The 15,851-nt window shown below is 44.5% G+C and overlaps 1 protein-coding gene and 1 pseudogene across 1 annotated transcript; both read left to right on the forward strand.

Annotated features, from left to right (window-relative positions):
* The first annotated feature begins 369 nt into the window (after positions 1-369).
* Positions 370-7,783, forward strand: kdelr2b (KDEL endoplasmic reticulum protein retention receptor 2b). The gene is made up of 5 exons (XM_035611898.2): positions 370-669; positions 2,348-2,448; positions 2,614-2,772; positions 5,020-5,272; positions 6,487-7,783. The coding sequence occupies exons 1-5, from the start codon at positions 579-581 to the stop codon at positions 6,519-6,521; spliced, it is 639 nt and encodes a 212-aa protein (XP_035467791.1). The 5' UTR covers positions 370-578; the 3' UTR covers positions 6,522-7,783.
* A 296-nt stretch (positions 7,784-8,079) lies between these two features.
* On the forward strand, positions 8,080-15,778 carry LOC118287097 (annotated as a pseudogene).
* Positions 15,779-15,851: the final 73 nt, after the last annotated feature.

Raw genomic sequence — 15,851 nt, forward strand, 5'->3', positions numbered from 1 at the left:
CGTCACACTTTGTACATGCTGCACGTTTTCACTAGCAAAATCACCCAAACCATAATGCTGGAAGTCAAATAGTTGAGTACTAATACAGCATTTCCACACTTCAATGACACAATATATTGTTGAGGTCTGATGTAAATGTAAATATTACTTCTTTTTTCTTGTGACGTGTTTTCTCCACATAGCTAAGGAGGAACTTCTGGCGCATTTCCTTGTAGATGGATGTGTTCAAGGAAATGCTGTGCGCTCAAAGACGAATCCCGGACCTACTAGCTTTTGCACGGAACTTGAACGTAGCATTCGTGTAGCATACTGTATGCAAATGAGGCATCTCTCACTTCCGATTGGCTGAGCGCACCAGCGTTTCCCGTCTCGCATTGGACACCGTCGGCTCGGCCACATCCTCGAGCCACGTCGCGCTTTACTCGCCATTTTCCCATCTTCCGAAGCCAGAATCGGTCTGTCCTGGTGTCACGGTGTCATTCTGCACCACCGGGTCTCACATTGAATACCCACCGGAGTCGAACCGAGCTCCTCGCAGAGTCTTACGTCGGCTTGCTTCGGCTGGAGCTCCAGGAAACATGAACATTTTCAGGCTAACCGGCGATCTCTCCCACCTAGCAGCCATCATCATCCTGCTGCTAAAAATATGGAAAACCAGGTCTTGTGCCGGTGAGTAGTCAAATACATTTACGTGCAGTTTGCATGTCTTTCACGTGGTGTGCCCTGTCATGTAAATACACCGGACCGGGGAAATGGGTCCGTGCTGAGTAGCGTCTTGTATTTGAGCTCGCTAGCCGGTTTTGGGGCTAACGCTAGCTAGCGGGCTAGAACACCGTCTGCACCAGCGGCGTGTCCTGTCATCAAAGACAGCCGCGTCCGACTTGGGCACTGACGCGACAACGTGAAATGAGGAACTTGATAAAGAAGTAGCTGTAAAATGTGGCTAGCGGAATCTCCATAACCAGTTCGACTGGGCAGTGCGGCGGGCCCCGCACCAACTTTAGGGTAGAGACGAGGGGGACCAGAGGGCCAACGCAGTTGTTCGTGTACTTTTGCACACGGGGCCTCGTCATTTTCAGAATGTTTGTAAAAAGATTCATTTTTTTATTTTTTTGTTTTTACTTCGGCTCCTTGCTACTCCTATACACCACCCGCCTACGACCCCTCTGACGTGGCAGCGGTGCGACCATTCCACAGTTGCAAAAAGACAGACTGCGATAGTGCACACGAGTTCGTCCGTCCGCCGCGACGTTCAAGAGTGAACAGCTGCTGCTGCTGCTGCTGCTGCATTATCCTGATGGAGATCTGCTGTGTTTTCACGTCGGACTCTGCCGCCTGCGCCTTTCCTGTTCTTGCAGGCGGTCAAAGGTCAGCACCGTGCAACCGCAAGGCAGCCCAGCCTCCCCAAGTTATGTCATTACGCCTGTTTGCTCGAGATTACAGTTGATGGATCCGCAATGCAAGTCAACTCTGTTTTCGAGTCTCCAGTGGCCAACACCACAGTAAACCGATGTATGACAGCCAACAGCACTAAGACGCGTTGGCGATCGGTGGGTGTGACTGTGGGGAACAGGATGCCACTTGCCAACGCACCAGATAAATAATGCAGGTGAGGATGAAGTTAGTCTGGCCCCGCACTGAGAAGACGTGCGTTCACTGCCAGCAGACTAACTTTTTGTAACGTTACACGCCCCTGAGCAAAAATTAAATGCCAGTGAAACAAACAATTAAAGGGGTAGTAAGCAATTCTAAAGCAGTACACGTTTTGGCCTAGTGGTTTTTGCGTCTCCCATACCTGAGGTCACGGGTTCGCAGCCCGGCCAGAGCAGTACAATCACAACAACAACAAAGAGAGAGACAAGCTCTCTCCAAAATGGCTTACTGCCCCTTTAACTTGCGATTTAAAGTTTCCAAATCCTGCATTTCTCAGTTTGGCTCCTTTAGGACTTTACTCTTTTCACCTGTATTGACCGCATGGTTTTGTTCCCTTTGTAAAGAGATAAGGTTGGCAGGTGTATGTTGGAAGCAAATAGCAGAGCGTTGTAGACTAGTTGGTGTGTGGTTTACTGTGAGTAACTGTGAGTTATTGTCTTTGGGTTGCAATGTTGCTCATTGCTTGTAGACTGTCCTTCTTTGGAGTTTAACCAACCAAATGTAATGGTGACTTGAGGCAGGCACCTCCTGTAATCGTCTGCAAATTCCAATCACAACAGTCTGGGTGGACAGATTGCCCCCGGGATGCGAATGATCCCCCTTTTTGAAATGACAGCACATTGCATATGCATATATTTCTCCATATATGTCTGGGATGTAAAATGTTTCGGTGCCCTCTGCTGTCTCCTTGCAGGTATTTCCGGAAAGAGCCAGGTCCTGTTTGCCTTGGTGTTCACCACTCGTTACCTGGACCTGCTCACTGCCTTCATCTCTCTCTACAACACCACCATGAAGGTGAAAGGCTCACACTCATTCTCACACTCATTTGTTTTATCCCCAAGCACTAAGCACACACACAAGGCTTCACGAGTGCACAAAGCCGACACACCTGTTTGCCAAAGGTTAAAGTTTTTGCATTGTTCACCCTTTTTATGTTTTGGTGTTGTCCCAATCTTCCAGGTCATCTACATTGGATGCGCGTACGCCACTGTGTACCTGATCTACGCCAAGTTCAAGGCGACTTATGACGGGAACCACGACACGTTCCGAGTGGAGTTCCTGGTTGTCCCCGTTGGTGGCCTGGCTTTCTTGGTGAACCACGACTTCTCTCCCCTGGAGGTCAGACATTTCCGCACAAACACACTCCAGTACCTTTTTTTTTCCACACAACAGAGGTGCCGTGTGTTTCTGAAATGTGCATTCAACCTCCAATCGTATGTGACAGCGGTCACGGGTCAATCTCTGTCTTGTCACTGTAAGAACAGACTGTAATAACGGTTTCAGTTTAATTTTTACTTCTGTCACTGTAAACGGCAAAGATCATAAGTATAACTTGAAGGCCAAACAATACAAATAAATCGTGTGTAGGTTCAAAACTCATTGCATTCATGTAGTTTAGAGTAAATAACCAAACCTATTCGGTCAGATATGATGATACTACATACTCCACATCACCTCCAATAATCTTCAGTCTGAACAAATGAAATATATGCAAACGGCTTTTATCAGTTGCTTCAGTTAGCCACATATCAGTTACACTTGTCAGGTAGGAGATTAGAATTAGAACAGTTTTTTATGTATTTTGCTAAAATGTATCACCATTTACAAAATGAAATGGCCTTTTTACTTTTTGTCTTGATTTTCAAGGAAAAATCTATTACAAAAGTACAATTTATAAATATTCATATAACACTATCAACATTTTTTTAACATTCCAGGAGACATTATACCAACAAAGCATAATATTACTTAAAATAAATAAATTAGAACAAAATAAAATACTCTATTAGTTTGTCCTGCAGCTTATCTCCCTTGTTGTACTCAAATGGGGCAAGTAGAGAGAGCTCCTTTTTTCTTTTGTTGCTGTTTTCGGCCAAATTCGGCCATTTTGGTGAAGCGAACACTCGGTGCATCCCTAGAAAATATTCACATACCTGTCTCTGAGAACAATTTGTGTTTTGCCACCCATTTATTCTAGTGATGTGCAGTCTGCTGTTGCAGCCTCCTTCCCTGAGCGTGACTTGTATCTGCATGTGTCAGAAAAAGCCTCACTTGATGGTATATTTTTTGTTGCACTTTTGTGTATAAAAGAAGAGCGTTACTTGGTTAGAACCTGTGTTAGGGCCTTCTTTAATTTGGGAACCACTATAATATATTTTTATCCTCAGTAGGATGTGGCGCAGTTGCCCTCCAGCTAAAACAAAAGTAGTTCACTGCACTGGCTGTTGCGTCTAATATATTGAATCAGAACTGCTGTTCAATCAGTCAGAGTCCAGAACAGACCCCCTCATGTACAGGCACCATCAGATTATACAATCACATGATGGTAATGTAGTTCACAGGCTGCCTTCTGCACCCGTAACACATGACGAGCACAGATGGAGACTCGTTGGTTCACCTCAGCCTGAAGCTTTACACTGTGGAATAGGGATCGACCGATACAGATTTTTTAGGGCCGATGCCGATACAGATTTTTTTTTCATCAACCTTAGCCGATGACCGATACGGACTGCCGATTTTCTTGAGCCGATATTTGGAGCCGATACTACTTTTGCTCCCTCAATTTAATAGTTAAATAGAATTAAATTCAGCGGGTTGTCTCATCTGATCTGAGGTCTTAGTCAAGTGGGGTTATGGCCAAGGCCGTGGCTCGCCTCCCTGGGTCGAGGGAGACGAGGCTCACGTCGCTCTGGAGCATCTCGGGAGTTCCCACCGCACCGGGACTCGTCCGCCCACGAACGGGATCCCCTGCACAAAGCCTGCTGCACGGTCAGGGGGCCGCCGCCGAAGGACAGGCGCGAGGCTCGTGGTTGCTGTTTTACGCATCCTCCACGTCCTCGCGCTCTCTCTGCTCGTCGGCTGGCTCTTCTCCCCGTACCCTCCTTCTCTTCCCCGCCTTTCCACTCTCTGCTTCGGCAGACTGGGACTGGCGGTGCCCCCCGTCGGGCCCCGCACAGAGTCGGGCGACTAAAAACTCCACTGGCAGGTAGAGGGAGATGAGGCTCATGTCGCTCTGGACCATCTCGGGAGTTCCCACCGCACCGGGACTCGTCTCCCCGCGAACGGGATCCCCTGCGCAAAGCCTGCGGCGTGGTCAGGGGATCCCGTCGGGGGGGCGCCGCCAGTCCCAGCCTGCCGAAGCAAAGAGGGGAAAGGCGGGGAAGAGAAGGAGGGAACGGGGGGAGAAGAGCCAGCCGACGAGGAGAGAGAGCGCGAGGATGCGTAAAACAGCAACCACAAGCCCCACGCCAGTCCGTCGGCGGCGGCCCCCCCGAGATTAGTCACTGGTTGTTGTTTTAGTCACATTTCATGTCACTGCTCAGTATGTCGTCTCTCAAACACTCTGTCCTCTTCCTTCCCCCCCAGATCCTTTGGACATTCTCCATCTACTTAGAGTCCGTGGCCATCCTGCCCCAGCTCTTCATGATCAGCAAGACCGGTGAGGCGGAGACCATCACCACCCACTACCTGTTCTTCCTGGGACTCTACAGAGCCCTCTACCTCATCAACTGGATATGGAGGTTCTACTTTGAGGGATTTTTTGACATGATCGCCATCGTCGCCGGGGTTGTGCAGACCATCCTCTACTGTGATTTCTTCTATTTGTATGTTACAAAAGGTGAGCGCCGCTGCATTTTCTCATTCTGATTTGATCAATCGGCAGTGAAAAAGTGTGAGGATGTTATGTGTGGCTCTGTGAGCCGCTCAGGTTTCAAGTGATGATGCTTTGGAACGAATGCGGCAATCAATAGACAAACATAGTAGTAATAGTCTTGTGTTAGTTCAACACAGAAACCACTGACAGCGGTATCTCAGTATTTTATCATGGGCCTAGACCTCACATCAAAATGCAGTTCCAATCCAGTATGCATCAACATTTGAATTCATAGCAGATTGTTCTGCAAGTCAAGTAAGCATTATAACAAATGTCATGTTCTTATTATACCCTATTTATTTATATTGGACTACTATTTTCCACTATAGCAACCTTTTTCAAGGCAACTTTTGGAAGCTTCTTTATTATTAACAAGTCATAATAATGCCTGTAGTTGGACAACAACAGGCAGTTTTCATCAAAAGATTGAAAGACACACAATTCAGAAGTGCCCTGTGGAAAGTTTATCCATTGTCATGCTTTGTGTACATCACAATAATTAATTCATTGCAGAATCTCTGAGACATTTTTAAATTTTAAAAGGTAGCAGAGATGATGAGCAGACGTGTGTAAAGTGAGGCAAAACCTACACTAACTAACTAACTAACTTGTAAGGCAAAATGATCAAGTGTCAGTTTACCCAAGTGACAAAAACGCGGGTCGGCCACTAACCAGAAAGTCGTTGGTTCGATCCCCAATTTTCCAGAACCCCCCGTGACAGATGAGTCACGTAGTGTGATAGCACATTGATTGAAAGCCTGTGATTACAAGACAGCACGTTGTGTAGTATGAACGGTACAGAGATCTTACGACTTTGAAAATCGTGTAGTGTGCTGCAGGCATGAATCGCTTTGGGTGGTCGATGAGACTAGAAAAGTGCTGTATAAATACAGTCTATTACCATCAGGGTTGCTAACCTAAAAGTTTGTGAACTGCTATCTCAGCACATAGAATCAGAATGATCTGCATGACTGGATACTATTATTACTACTGTAGTAACACTGCTGTGACTAGCAAATTCTAAGTGAGAAAATGCAAACAGCCCTATGAAGTAGGAAGTAAGTTTTTATGGGGTCTATAGGTCCAACAGTCTGTGTTGGGTTTTTTTTGTTTTAAAAAAATGCTGTGGATCTGTCATGTGGTCATGTAAAACATAAACCTGCCCTGTGTCATTTCAGTACTGAAAGGAAAGAAGCTGAGTCTGCCTGCCTAAGTGCCAAAGAGGAGTGTTTTGGCAGACTCAAAGCGGGGGGAACCAGAGGGGAGGTGGAGTGCTCGTGGACACCTCTGACACCCCAACCCACCCCACCCTGCCGCCGCCACCACCACCACCACTTCCCTCTTCCCCCTCCCGCCAGCGTAAGATGCCTGAGACAGAGAGCGAGCGGGAGCTGCCGACTGCACCTTCTTCTGACCCAGAATCAGTGGAATCGGATCACCTGCAGTGGCTGGTCTGTGGCCTTCGGATTTCTGTTTGACGCATCTTGCCTTAACTGTTTTTTATTTCTCTGTATAAAGGAAGAAAAAAAGAGAAAAAAGGAAAAGTTTTCTACAAAAAAAAAAGTGTACTCTGAAGATTCGACACATTGGTGAATAAGAGCTGAAGATACCAAATTGCCTATGATTTGGCATTGTATGATACTGAGGCGGACTTCTTGTGGTGGGATATTAATGACTTCAGCGTTTGTAATAGTATTTGCAATGGAAATAAATGTGCTTTGTTTTTCCCTGAATCAATTTGGGGAGGACTTTGTTGAATCCTCCTAACCTTGGTGGGCAAATCTTTCATTGATAATTCGTATGCATTCCCAAGTATGAAGACGATTTCTTCCCGTTTCCGATGCCCTTCTATAAATGCCATGATTCAACAAGTCTCTTTTCAAGGAAGAAAAAAATGAACTCAGACATTACTCTTCAGTTATACATTTTGTTCAGTTGCCTTCAAAATTGACCACTATGCATTGCTCCTGTGATATTTTACCTTACCATATTTAGAAACTTTATAGCGAAAAACAACAAAAAGAAAGCAAAGGGGTTGAAAGGACGACAATGAACTCTCATATCTGTAAATGGCTTTATTCATTTGTACACTCAGTTCATTACCCAATAATCACCTGTAATTATAGTTCAGGGCCCAGCCCATTTAATTTACGATTCATTTAAATAATTGAGATCATGTGCTGTAGGTTAAGTATCACTACAGATATTCATTTTTTTCTTTTCCCTTTTAGGTGCAGATGTATTTATTTTTTATCTTCCTGGTTTCCAATAAACAAAGAGTCCATAGAATTGTCCACGTGCTGTGCATAATTTTAACCCTTTAGAAATTAATCTTTTTTTCTTTGGGACCCGGGGATGGATGAGAGGCACAAAATCATTCTCAAGACACATTTGCTTCCATTTCTTCCCTTTTCTGATCTTTCACCAGAGCGTTTTGCATGCTGTTGCCACCACAAATAAAGACTACATGGGAAACCTCTGTCTGCTGTGTTTACAATGAGCCGAAACAGTATGAGCGTGCCAGAAATGCGACAAGGTATATCAAGTCAGATGTTTCATGCATATGTCATCCATGATCGACTGTAAATATTGTGTCACGTGTGCTTGTGAAAGGTGAAGTGCTCCCTCCAGCAATGAGACACACAAACAAGAACAGTATTGTTTTGTTGACAGTGGAATTAAAATGTGGCTGACCGGACGCCCGGTTTGGGTTGGTCAGTACTTGAGTGGACGACGGTCGACCCCGTGGGAACCGTCGAACAGCTCGCGTCAGACAACCCGGAACAAAATAACCGCCGGACCAATACTGAGTTGAAGTCCAAAGTTAGCTTCAGTCACGTGCGTCTATCAAAGCCTAAACCTTGGCAAATAAAGAAGAGGAAAACAGCGGAGTTCAATTCACTGAAATCCAACATCCCCTGTCGACAAACGGGATGGGAGATCATTTGAAAGGAGACCGTGAGTCACCGCTCAACAAGTTCTTCCGCTGGAAACACTGTCGGTAGCTAGCTGCGCGGGGCCAACCGTGGCGAAGCCATTCGGGCTCACGGACGTGTCACGCGAAGACAGGGCTCGTTTCAGCCTCAAAACACACGCCGCTCGCCCCCGTTCGCAAGTGGTGAATTACAATAGTACAATCCCGCGAGGGGTCACATTCAGGCAAACACACTTTCTAAACTTGACACCGGCGGACACCTTGCAGTGTGGAACACCTGCGTGACACTGTGGTGCCGCAAGGTTGTCTCTCATCTCCCAACCCCCTATTCAAATATGTACAGATCTGTCAACGTGGGTTATAATGCTCAAGGGTATTGTGGATCTTGACTGATCCTACTTGGACCACATCAACAATCGACTGACGTCGGCGCTCTTAAATGCTGAGGTGCGACACCGGAAGTGTCAGCCAGTAAGACCTGAGGGCCAAGCTATAGAGGTTGTTTCAAATATATAGAGGGATTCTACATTCAATTTCATTGAATGAACACTAAGATTCAATTGCTCCCAGCGTGCTCGTGGAGCAGACATGTACGTGGAGCAGACATGTACTGCTACAAGCTCACTGTATTGCATTTCTTGCATTTCTTTATCGTCTTTTTGAACTATGTAAATATGCCTGAATGCACGAACTGTCTTTGTCAATGTGCCTTTTCACCCATTTTATCACACCATGTGCACTGCGTTGTAGCCCAACACACTGGACAGTAAACGCTTTCTTTTCTGTTTGATTCTATTTTCTAATTGACCCATATTGTTATCTAACATTGCCTACATTTTCCCCATTCAAATGAAATGCAAATATTCTTTGTGCGAGACATAACCAGAAATCTCACCGTAGTGTAACATATTTTTTCCTCTCGATGTCTCAGCGGGGCAGCGGCAGAATGTATATGAAGACATTAAAGGGAGTGAAGTTGAACCTGCTGTTCAAACACTGACAAGTTGAAGTGGGAGTTAAAATGAAAGCTCTGGATTATGTTTTTTGCTGCAGCAGCACTCAATGGAATTGAAAGTGACAGATTATACTGTATGGAAACCCTGAGTTGGAGCTGCTTAATAAAGGAGTTTTTGAGGAAATTACATAAATGTTGCAAGTATGATTAAATATACAAAGTATAGGAATGATTATCTTCAGAGTAGGTGACGGAGAGTCAGTATCTGTAGCATGTTCTGTATCTGCTGTTCTGTGGGCAGATTATGGTTGTATTAAAAAAAATGCTAAATAAGAGTAAATCCTGACAATCCTCGGTGTTAAGATGATGTGCTGACCTTTGCACTCAGGTACTCGCCTTCCTCTCTCTGCTTTGCGCCTCCTGGTCTCACCGATCCGCCTGGTCTCCGCAGCAGTCTGGCAGACCGTGCGGCAGAAAGACGTGGCCGATTACGGGATGCTTGAAGAGTTTGTTTCCAATGTTACAGACATTGTCCCGGAGCTGCTCACCACCTGCCAGAGGGCCCAACTCATCCTGGGCCCTCAGAGCACGGGTGAGAAGGAGTAGGAGCCACTAATAGTTCCTGTACCATGTGATGACTGCTGTGGCAGTGGATTTTGGGTTGACTTAAACACAGTCTCTGTTTCAATACTACAACTGGGGGATTTTGAGAATGTTTTGATTTTTCGCATTGTGGCCTTGACTACTGCAACAACCAGATACCTGTGAGTCTGCTTTGATGTTGTCATTCTCCAAGAGTGAAGTTCAATTCAGCGATGTGACACGATACCATTTCCCACTGTCATCATGGTGTCAATCATACCATGTGATGATGAAAGATTGGTTCAATTAAATAGGCTGTAGATTCTCTCTCTAATGCTATTGGTTGCAGCGGTTAATGCATTACTACACTATACTGTACAATGTCATTTTCTGACTTCATAGTGATGTCACAAATGTGTCAATCCTACCATATGGTCATAAATTATTTAATGTTCTATACAAACTTTAGGTTATGTCTATAGTCCCATAGGGTGCTGAGATACCTCGATAAATGCATTTTTAACTATGCCTCATGTAATTTGCTGACGTGTTTGTCATCATCCTTATCATATGACATCATATGATGGGGAATCATTTTCTGATCAATATAAGTTTTAGATCGTCTGTTTTTGGACCAAATTTCTGTTGACCTAGACCTTGACCCTTGACCAACCAGCTTAAAATGTTAATCATCTGGAGTTATTCTCCCAAGTCATGTTCCCACCAAGTTTGGTGAAAATCCATCCGTGCATTGTCAAGTTATTTTTTACACACATACACGCGGGTGGCCAAAAACAATACCCAGCTACCGACTATGCCGTCGCGCAGGGTAATAGGAATAGACAGCAATGTGGTGATGCTGAGCTGTGGAGCTAATAGACTAGATTTTTTGAAGAGAGGTTTTGAGGAAGTGGTCTTGTCACTGTGGTCATAAAAAACGACTGTTGTTTGTGTTTGTGGTTTCAGCTGATTCTGGGGTTGTGTCAGTTTGAAGCCTCTGCTGACTCTGAAGTTGTTGTGCCACACCTGGACAGGATGCAGACTCTGATTGAGGCGTGGGTTGTGGAGGCGAGTTCAAGGCAGCTTCATATCACATAAAAATATGCCGTTTTTTTGGAAATTCGATTTTAACACTCGAGTCATGTCTTGCAGGCTGGTGCTACAAATGTCAAGGTGCCAAACTCAGACTTTGTTGATCTGGTTAAGAACATGCTGAAAGATCCAGAGAAGAGGGAAAACTTCTTTCAGGTCAGTGTTATTGGTGAACATGGACAGTAAAGTGAAACTAATGTCACAAATATCTATCTGCCAGTAGTTTTGTAACAGACGTCGTCAATTTAGTTTTGGCAAGTTTCTATGCTGGTTAAGCAGAGCATAATTTCTTTGCCTGTCACTTTGTTACTTTTATTTTGTCAATGTTGTAGCTGGATCAGTGACTGTATATAAAAATGGATGACATGGCACCTGCCTTGAAGTAAAGCCAAAACGCCTCGATCGTCCCCTGGTGGCTGGCTGCAATATAGGTCATAAACCCCGCCTCCTCCACGTTAGTGGATGGGACATGGTGCAAACTAAAAAGTCCAAATTCATGTCGAATTCATTTCTCCCTAATATGGTGTTTCATTTTACGAATTTTTTTATCACTCTGGTGTATGTTCAAGTGTTCGTGTTTCTGATACGTTTGGTTTCAATTAATTTATTTGATAAGCTGGGTTTTAACATCATGATTTACAGCTCAGACTGACTCGTGATTGGGCGGACAAGTGTATCGTTGCCACCTGGATATCGTGGCGCAACTCCATGATCTCTTGGCTCCGAATGTTGCAGCAGTGCAAGATGTCAGCGCATGTATCTGGGATATTTTGTCTTCGTTGTTGTACAGATGGAGGAAGTTGAGATGCGTCGTCCATCTTTATCTATCGTCACTGAGCTCGACATTCTACTTGATGATCCAACACAACCCACTACTGCATTTTTTGACTAATATAGAATTATGAATTGACAGGTGATCAATATTCACTGTCTAAATGAAACCAGTAGAGCTGTCGGCAGTGAATGCGCATTACAGTTCATGCATGGCCTTCAAAACTACACTGTGTACAGCTGTACTGATGTCAGAACACATGCTTTAGTCTTGTGTCTTTGTCTTAGAATCTTGTATTTCGTATTCTTAAATGACCCCAGCCCTAGGGTGTTTTCTCTGTATGCTTTAAAGTTATGTGATACTTTGTCTCTCAGAAAGTTTTCCCTGAAGAGTTTGGTCCCACATTCGACGAAGCACTTCACACCTTGACGTGGCTGCTTCTGTCCAGACTCGAAAAGCTTCTTCCCCTTCAAACGTTCCCACAGGTGCGTACATCACTGTGATATCACTTTTCGCTGGATTTGAATATCTCCGTCACCATTCGTTTTCCTTTTCTCTTTCTTCAGGTGGCCTCCATGTTCGATGGGGTGTCCCCTGTTCTGGAGGACTGTATGGAGTCGGTGTCTCGCCGGGAGGAGCTCAGAATTGTGCTACAGTATCAAAAAGACATCAGCCAACTGGATCACAGCGGTACGTTTTTACAGCTCCTAACTAGTGGGTTTATTCAGTTGATCACCCTTGAGTTTTATAGAACTTGGCAAACAAGGGCTTTTCAGCAGCCACAGTGCATTTTAAGTCATACCGTATAAACATATTGTGAATGCATCAAATTGCAATCCCTGTACTTTGCTGATTACTGCCTTCTGGCTTCATTTAACAATTATGTACACAATCAGTTAATCTGCAGATAACTTTTTGTAGATGTCAAGATAGTGAATAAGAGTCCAAAGCTCTGTCTTCATATGTCTCATTTTGTCAAACCAATGTTCCAAAACCAAAAGATAATCAGTTCAGTGTGATATATGACTCAGGATACATCCACTCCAATATGGTCTAGATTTATAACGAATCACTGTTGCTACTGTTACTCCTGGCGTCCACACTACTCTGAGAGTTTTCTAGCCACTAAGAGCTCCTAAAACTTTGCAAACGCTAGTAGTCCATTTTTAAGTATATTTTTAAGTATATTAAAGTACATTATTTAGTATATTAAAACTCGGCTGTATTTTAGTCCGGACGAGTAGGGACTGAGGGTGCGGTCGAAATGTCCTTCCTATCGTATTTTCCTATTCCTTGACCTCAGTGGAAAACGTCATGAGGTAAGGAAAGGTGTAAAGGAGGATTCATAGGTCATTCGCCATACCATAAATAGATTGGATTGTGTTGTGTTATTAGCTTGTTAGACTGCACCAAACATTCAGTTAAGGCACTTAACAGTGGATGTTCACTGTTTTATTACAACCTTTTTTTTCTTCTTTTCAGATGGTTCCTTGGACGGTGCCTGCATTATTTCAGCTCTCAAACTTCCCTCTGTAAATAGAACTGAGACACACAGAAAACAAACACAAGACAACAACTTGGATTGTGTGCTATCCTGCACATCACATTCGGCAGAGGAACCTTTACCGTTGCCTCGCACAACAAAGTTTGAGACTGTCGCGATCACAGAGCATCACACGAGTGAGATAAAGACAGATACAACTAACTGGACTCCCGGGGGAAATGAAACAGGAGAAGTTTTGGGAGATATTTCAAGACGCAAAGAAAGCATCGGCCTCCTCCGTAGTGAAGCAGCGTATGCACCTCGACTTCTGAAACAATGCTATGTTCAGCTAGAAAGACTTGACATGCCACCGTCTTCGCCGCTTCGACCTGTCAGACGGAATAGAGGCCTGAAGATGAAAAGGCTTCTGCTGAAAGAGAAAAGAAAACTTTGTGATAATGTCCTCCCTGCCTACAAATCTACATCTAGGAAAGCAAAACTGCCCAAAAAGGCTCCCCAAGAGGTGTCTGAAAATGAGAACTCAGTCAGCTTCACCAAAGATTGCTTATATTCAGCTCCAATCAGTAACTGCAGTGAAGATGACTCCTGGTCTCACTGCTCAGAGGAGGGCTCTTGCCATACGACTGCTAGTAGTAGTCCCAGTATGACTGAGTCATTGTCTAACTACTCAGCTCCTTGCAGGAAGCCAGGCATCTCTGACTCCAAAACTCAGAAAGTTCACTGCTTCGTCTGCAAGGAGCACGTACATACAAGCCTGAGAACTCACATGAAAACACATTTTCCCGAGGGCGATTACGCTTGCCCTCGGTGCGACAGTAGATTTAAACTCTTCAAATCTTTTAGGATTCACATGCGCAGAACCTGCTATGAGTGCGGTAAGCAGCAGGTCGATCCGGGGGAGCTGGACGACGTCGAGAGTCTTTACAAATGCGACAAATGCCAAGAGGCCTTCCGGTACAAAGTTTCACTGGACAAGCACAAACTAACCCACAATGAATTGTACTGCGGCGTGTGTAGGAAGGTGTTGCGAGACGCCGCGACGTTGGCAAGGCACAAGGCCTCGCACACCGCGTTTCAGTGTACCCGGTGTGAGGAGACCTTCACCCTCTTTATGCCCTTACTCCGGCATTGCGAAAATGTCCACAAAGTAAGCAGACCATTTAAATGCAACTACTGTCCGAAAACGTTACCCAAGCTCCGCTATTTAATCCTGCACGAGTGGACACATACGGGTCACCTACCGTTCCAGTGTGCTCAGTGCCGCTGTAGGTTCAAATCTGACTCGGATCTCCTTCACCACGAAAGGGTCCACACGAAAGAGAAGCCCCACCTGTGTCCGGAGTGCGGCAAGACTTTCGCCAAGAATTCCAACCTGTTGCGCCACTTGAATCTCATCCACAGTGAGTTTCGAAACGAGAAGAAGCATCCTTGCCTGCAGTGTGAGAAATCCTTTAAAGAGAGAGGGTCCCTGAAGAAGCACCAGAGGAGCAAACACTTAAACGAACTGTTCCGTCACCCGTGCCCAGACTGTGGAAAAATGGTCTCCGCAACGACACTCGCTCGACACAAGCTGATGCACGCGGGACATAGACCTTTCAAATGCACCGTGCCTGAATGCGACAAGTACTTCAGGTCAAATTCTGAAGTGAAGAAGCACTTCCTTAAACGGCATACGACAGAGAGACCCCATAAATGTGATGTCTGCGGAAAGGGCTTTATAAATGTGTGTTTTCTCAAAGCACATGCTAAAATACACTCGGGAGAAAAGCCATTTGTTTGCCATATCTGCGGAAAAACTTTCCCCAAGCGCTACAGCATGGAGAGACACAAAAAGCTCATACATACATTTATACCACATTAACTACAAAGGTAAGATACTTTTCAACCCACAGATGTTTTGAGATGGACCATTTATGGTGTTTGGTATGGTGAGGCATGGACACACCAAAATAGGGCCCAACCAATAATGTGCACACCAATAATATCCACCGTTGCATAATGACGTAGTATAGTGAAAGTGAAATCGGATTATCTGAGCAGCGCTGTCGGCTTTTCCTAAGTCCTATGAATCTTCCTTTACACCTTTCCTTGACCTCATTACGTTTGACAATTCGACCGCACCCAAGGCATTTTAGACAGAGGGTGAAAGGAGGAGCTGCAGGAATGGGCAGTATGAGAACACTGATGGCTTTTCTGACGTTAGAGCATGCAAAATTTCTGAAGTGGTAACCCAAATTAAAAGTATGAACCTGAATATGAGCATAATATGTCACCTTTGAGGCCTCTAAATAAAGAAATTGGTGGATTAAAGTAGATGCATTATTTGTGTGTGCAGCCATTTATGTGGCAATTTGTTGTATTTTTAATGGTTTAGGTAATTATATTTAATGGTTTAAGTATCTGCTTACATTCCTTTTACTATTTAATTTTTTTTATTTATGAAATATAAGAGAGCATTTCCGCAGTTCGTTATTATTATGTTGCTCGATGTGTGGAATGGAATGGAATGGGTCCATCCATGTCTCCAACATCTTCCATCCATTCATTGCATATTGTTTTTGTTCTCTAAAGCACTTTGTGTGACATTGTATCCGGAGATGTGCTATGCAAATAAAGTCTGATTGATTGAATTATTTCCATATTTGATTTAGTTTCAGCATCACCTTCATCCTACATCCACACATAACATACAAAGGTATCAAT

The sequence above is a fragment of the Scophthalmus maximus genome, chromosome 16, assembly GCF_022379125.1.
Source record: "Scophthalmus maximus strain ysfricsl-2021 chromosome 16, ASM2237912v1, whole genome shotgun sequence".
In the NCBI taxonomy this organism is placed as follows: Eukaryota; Metazoa; Chordata; class Actinopteri; order Pleuronectiformes; family Scophthalmidae; genus Scophthalmus; species Scophthalmus maximus.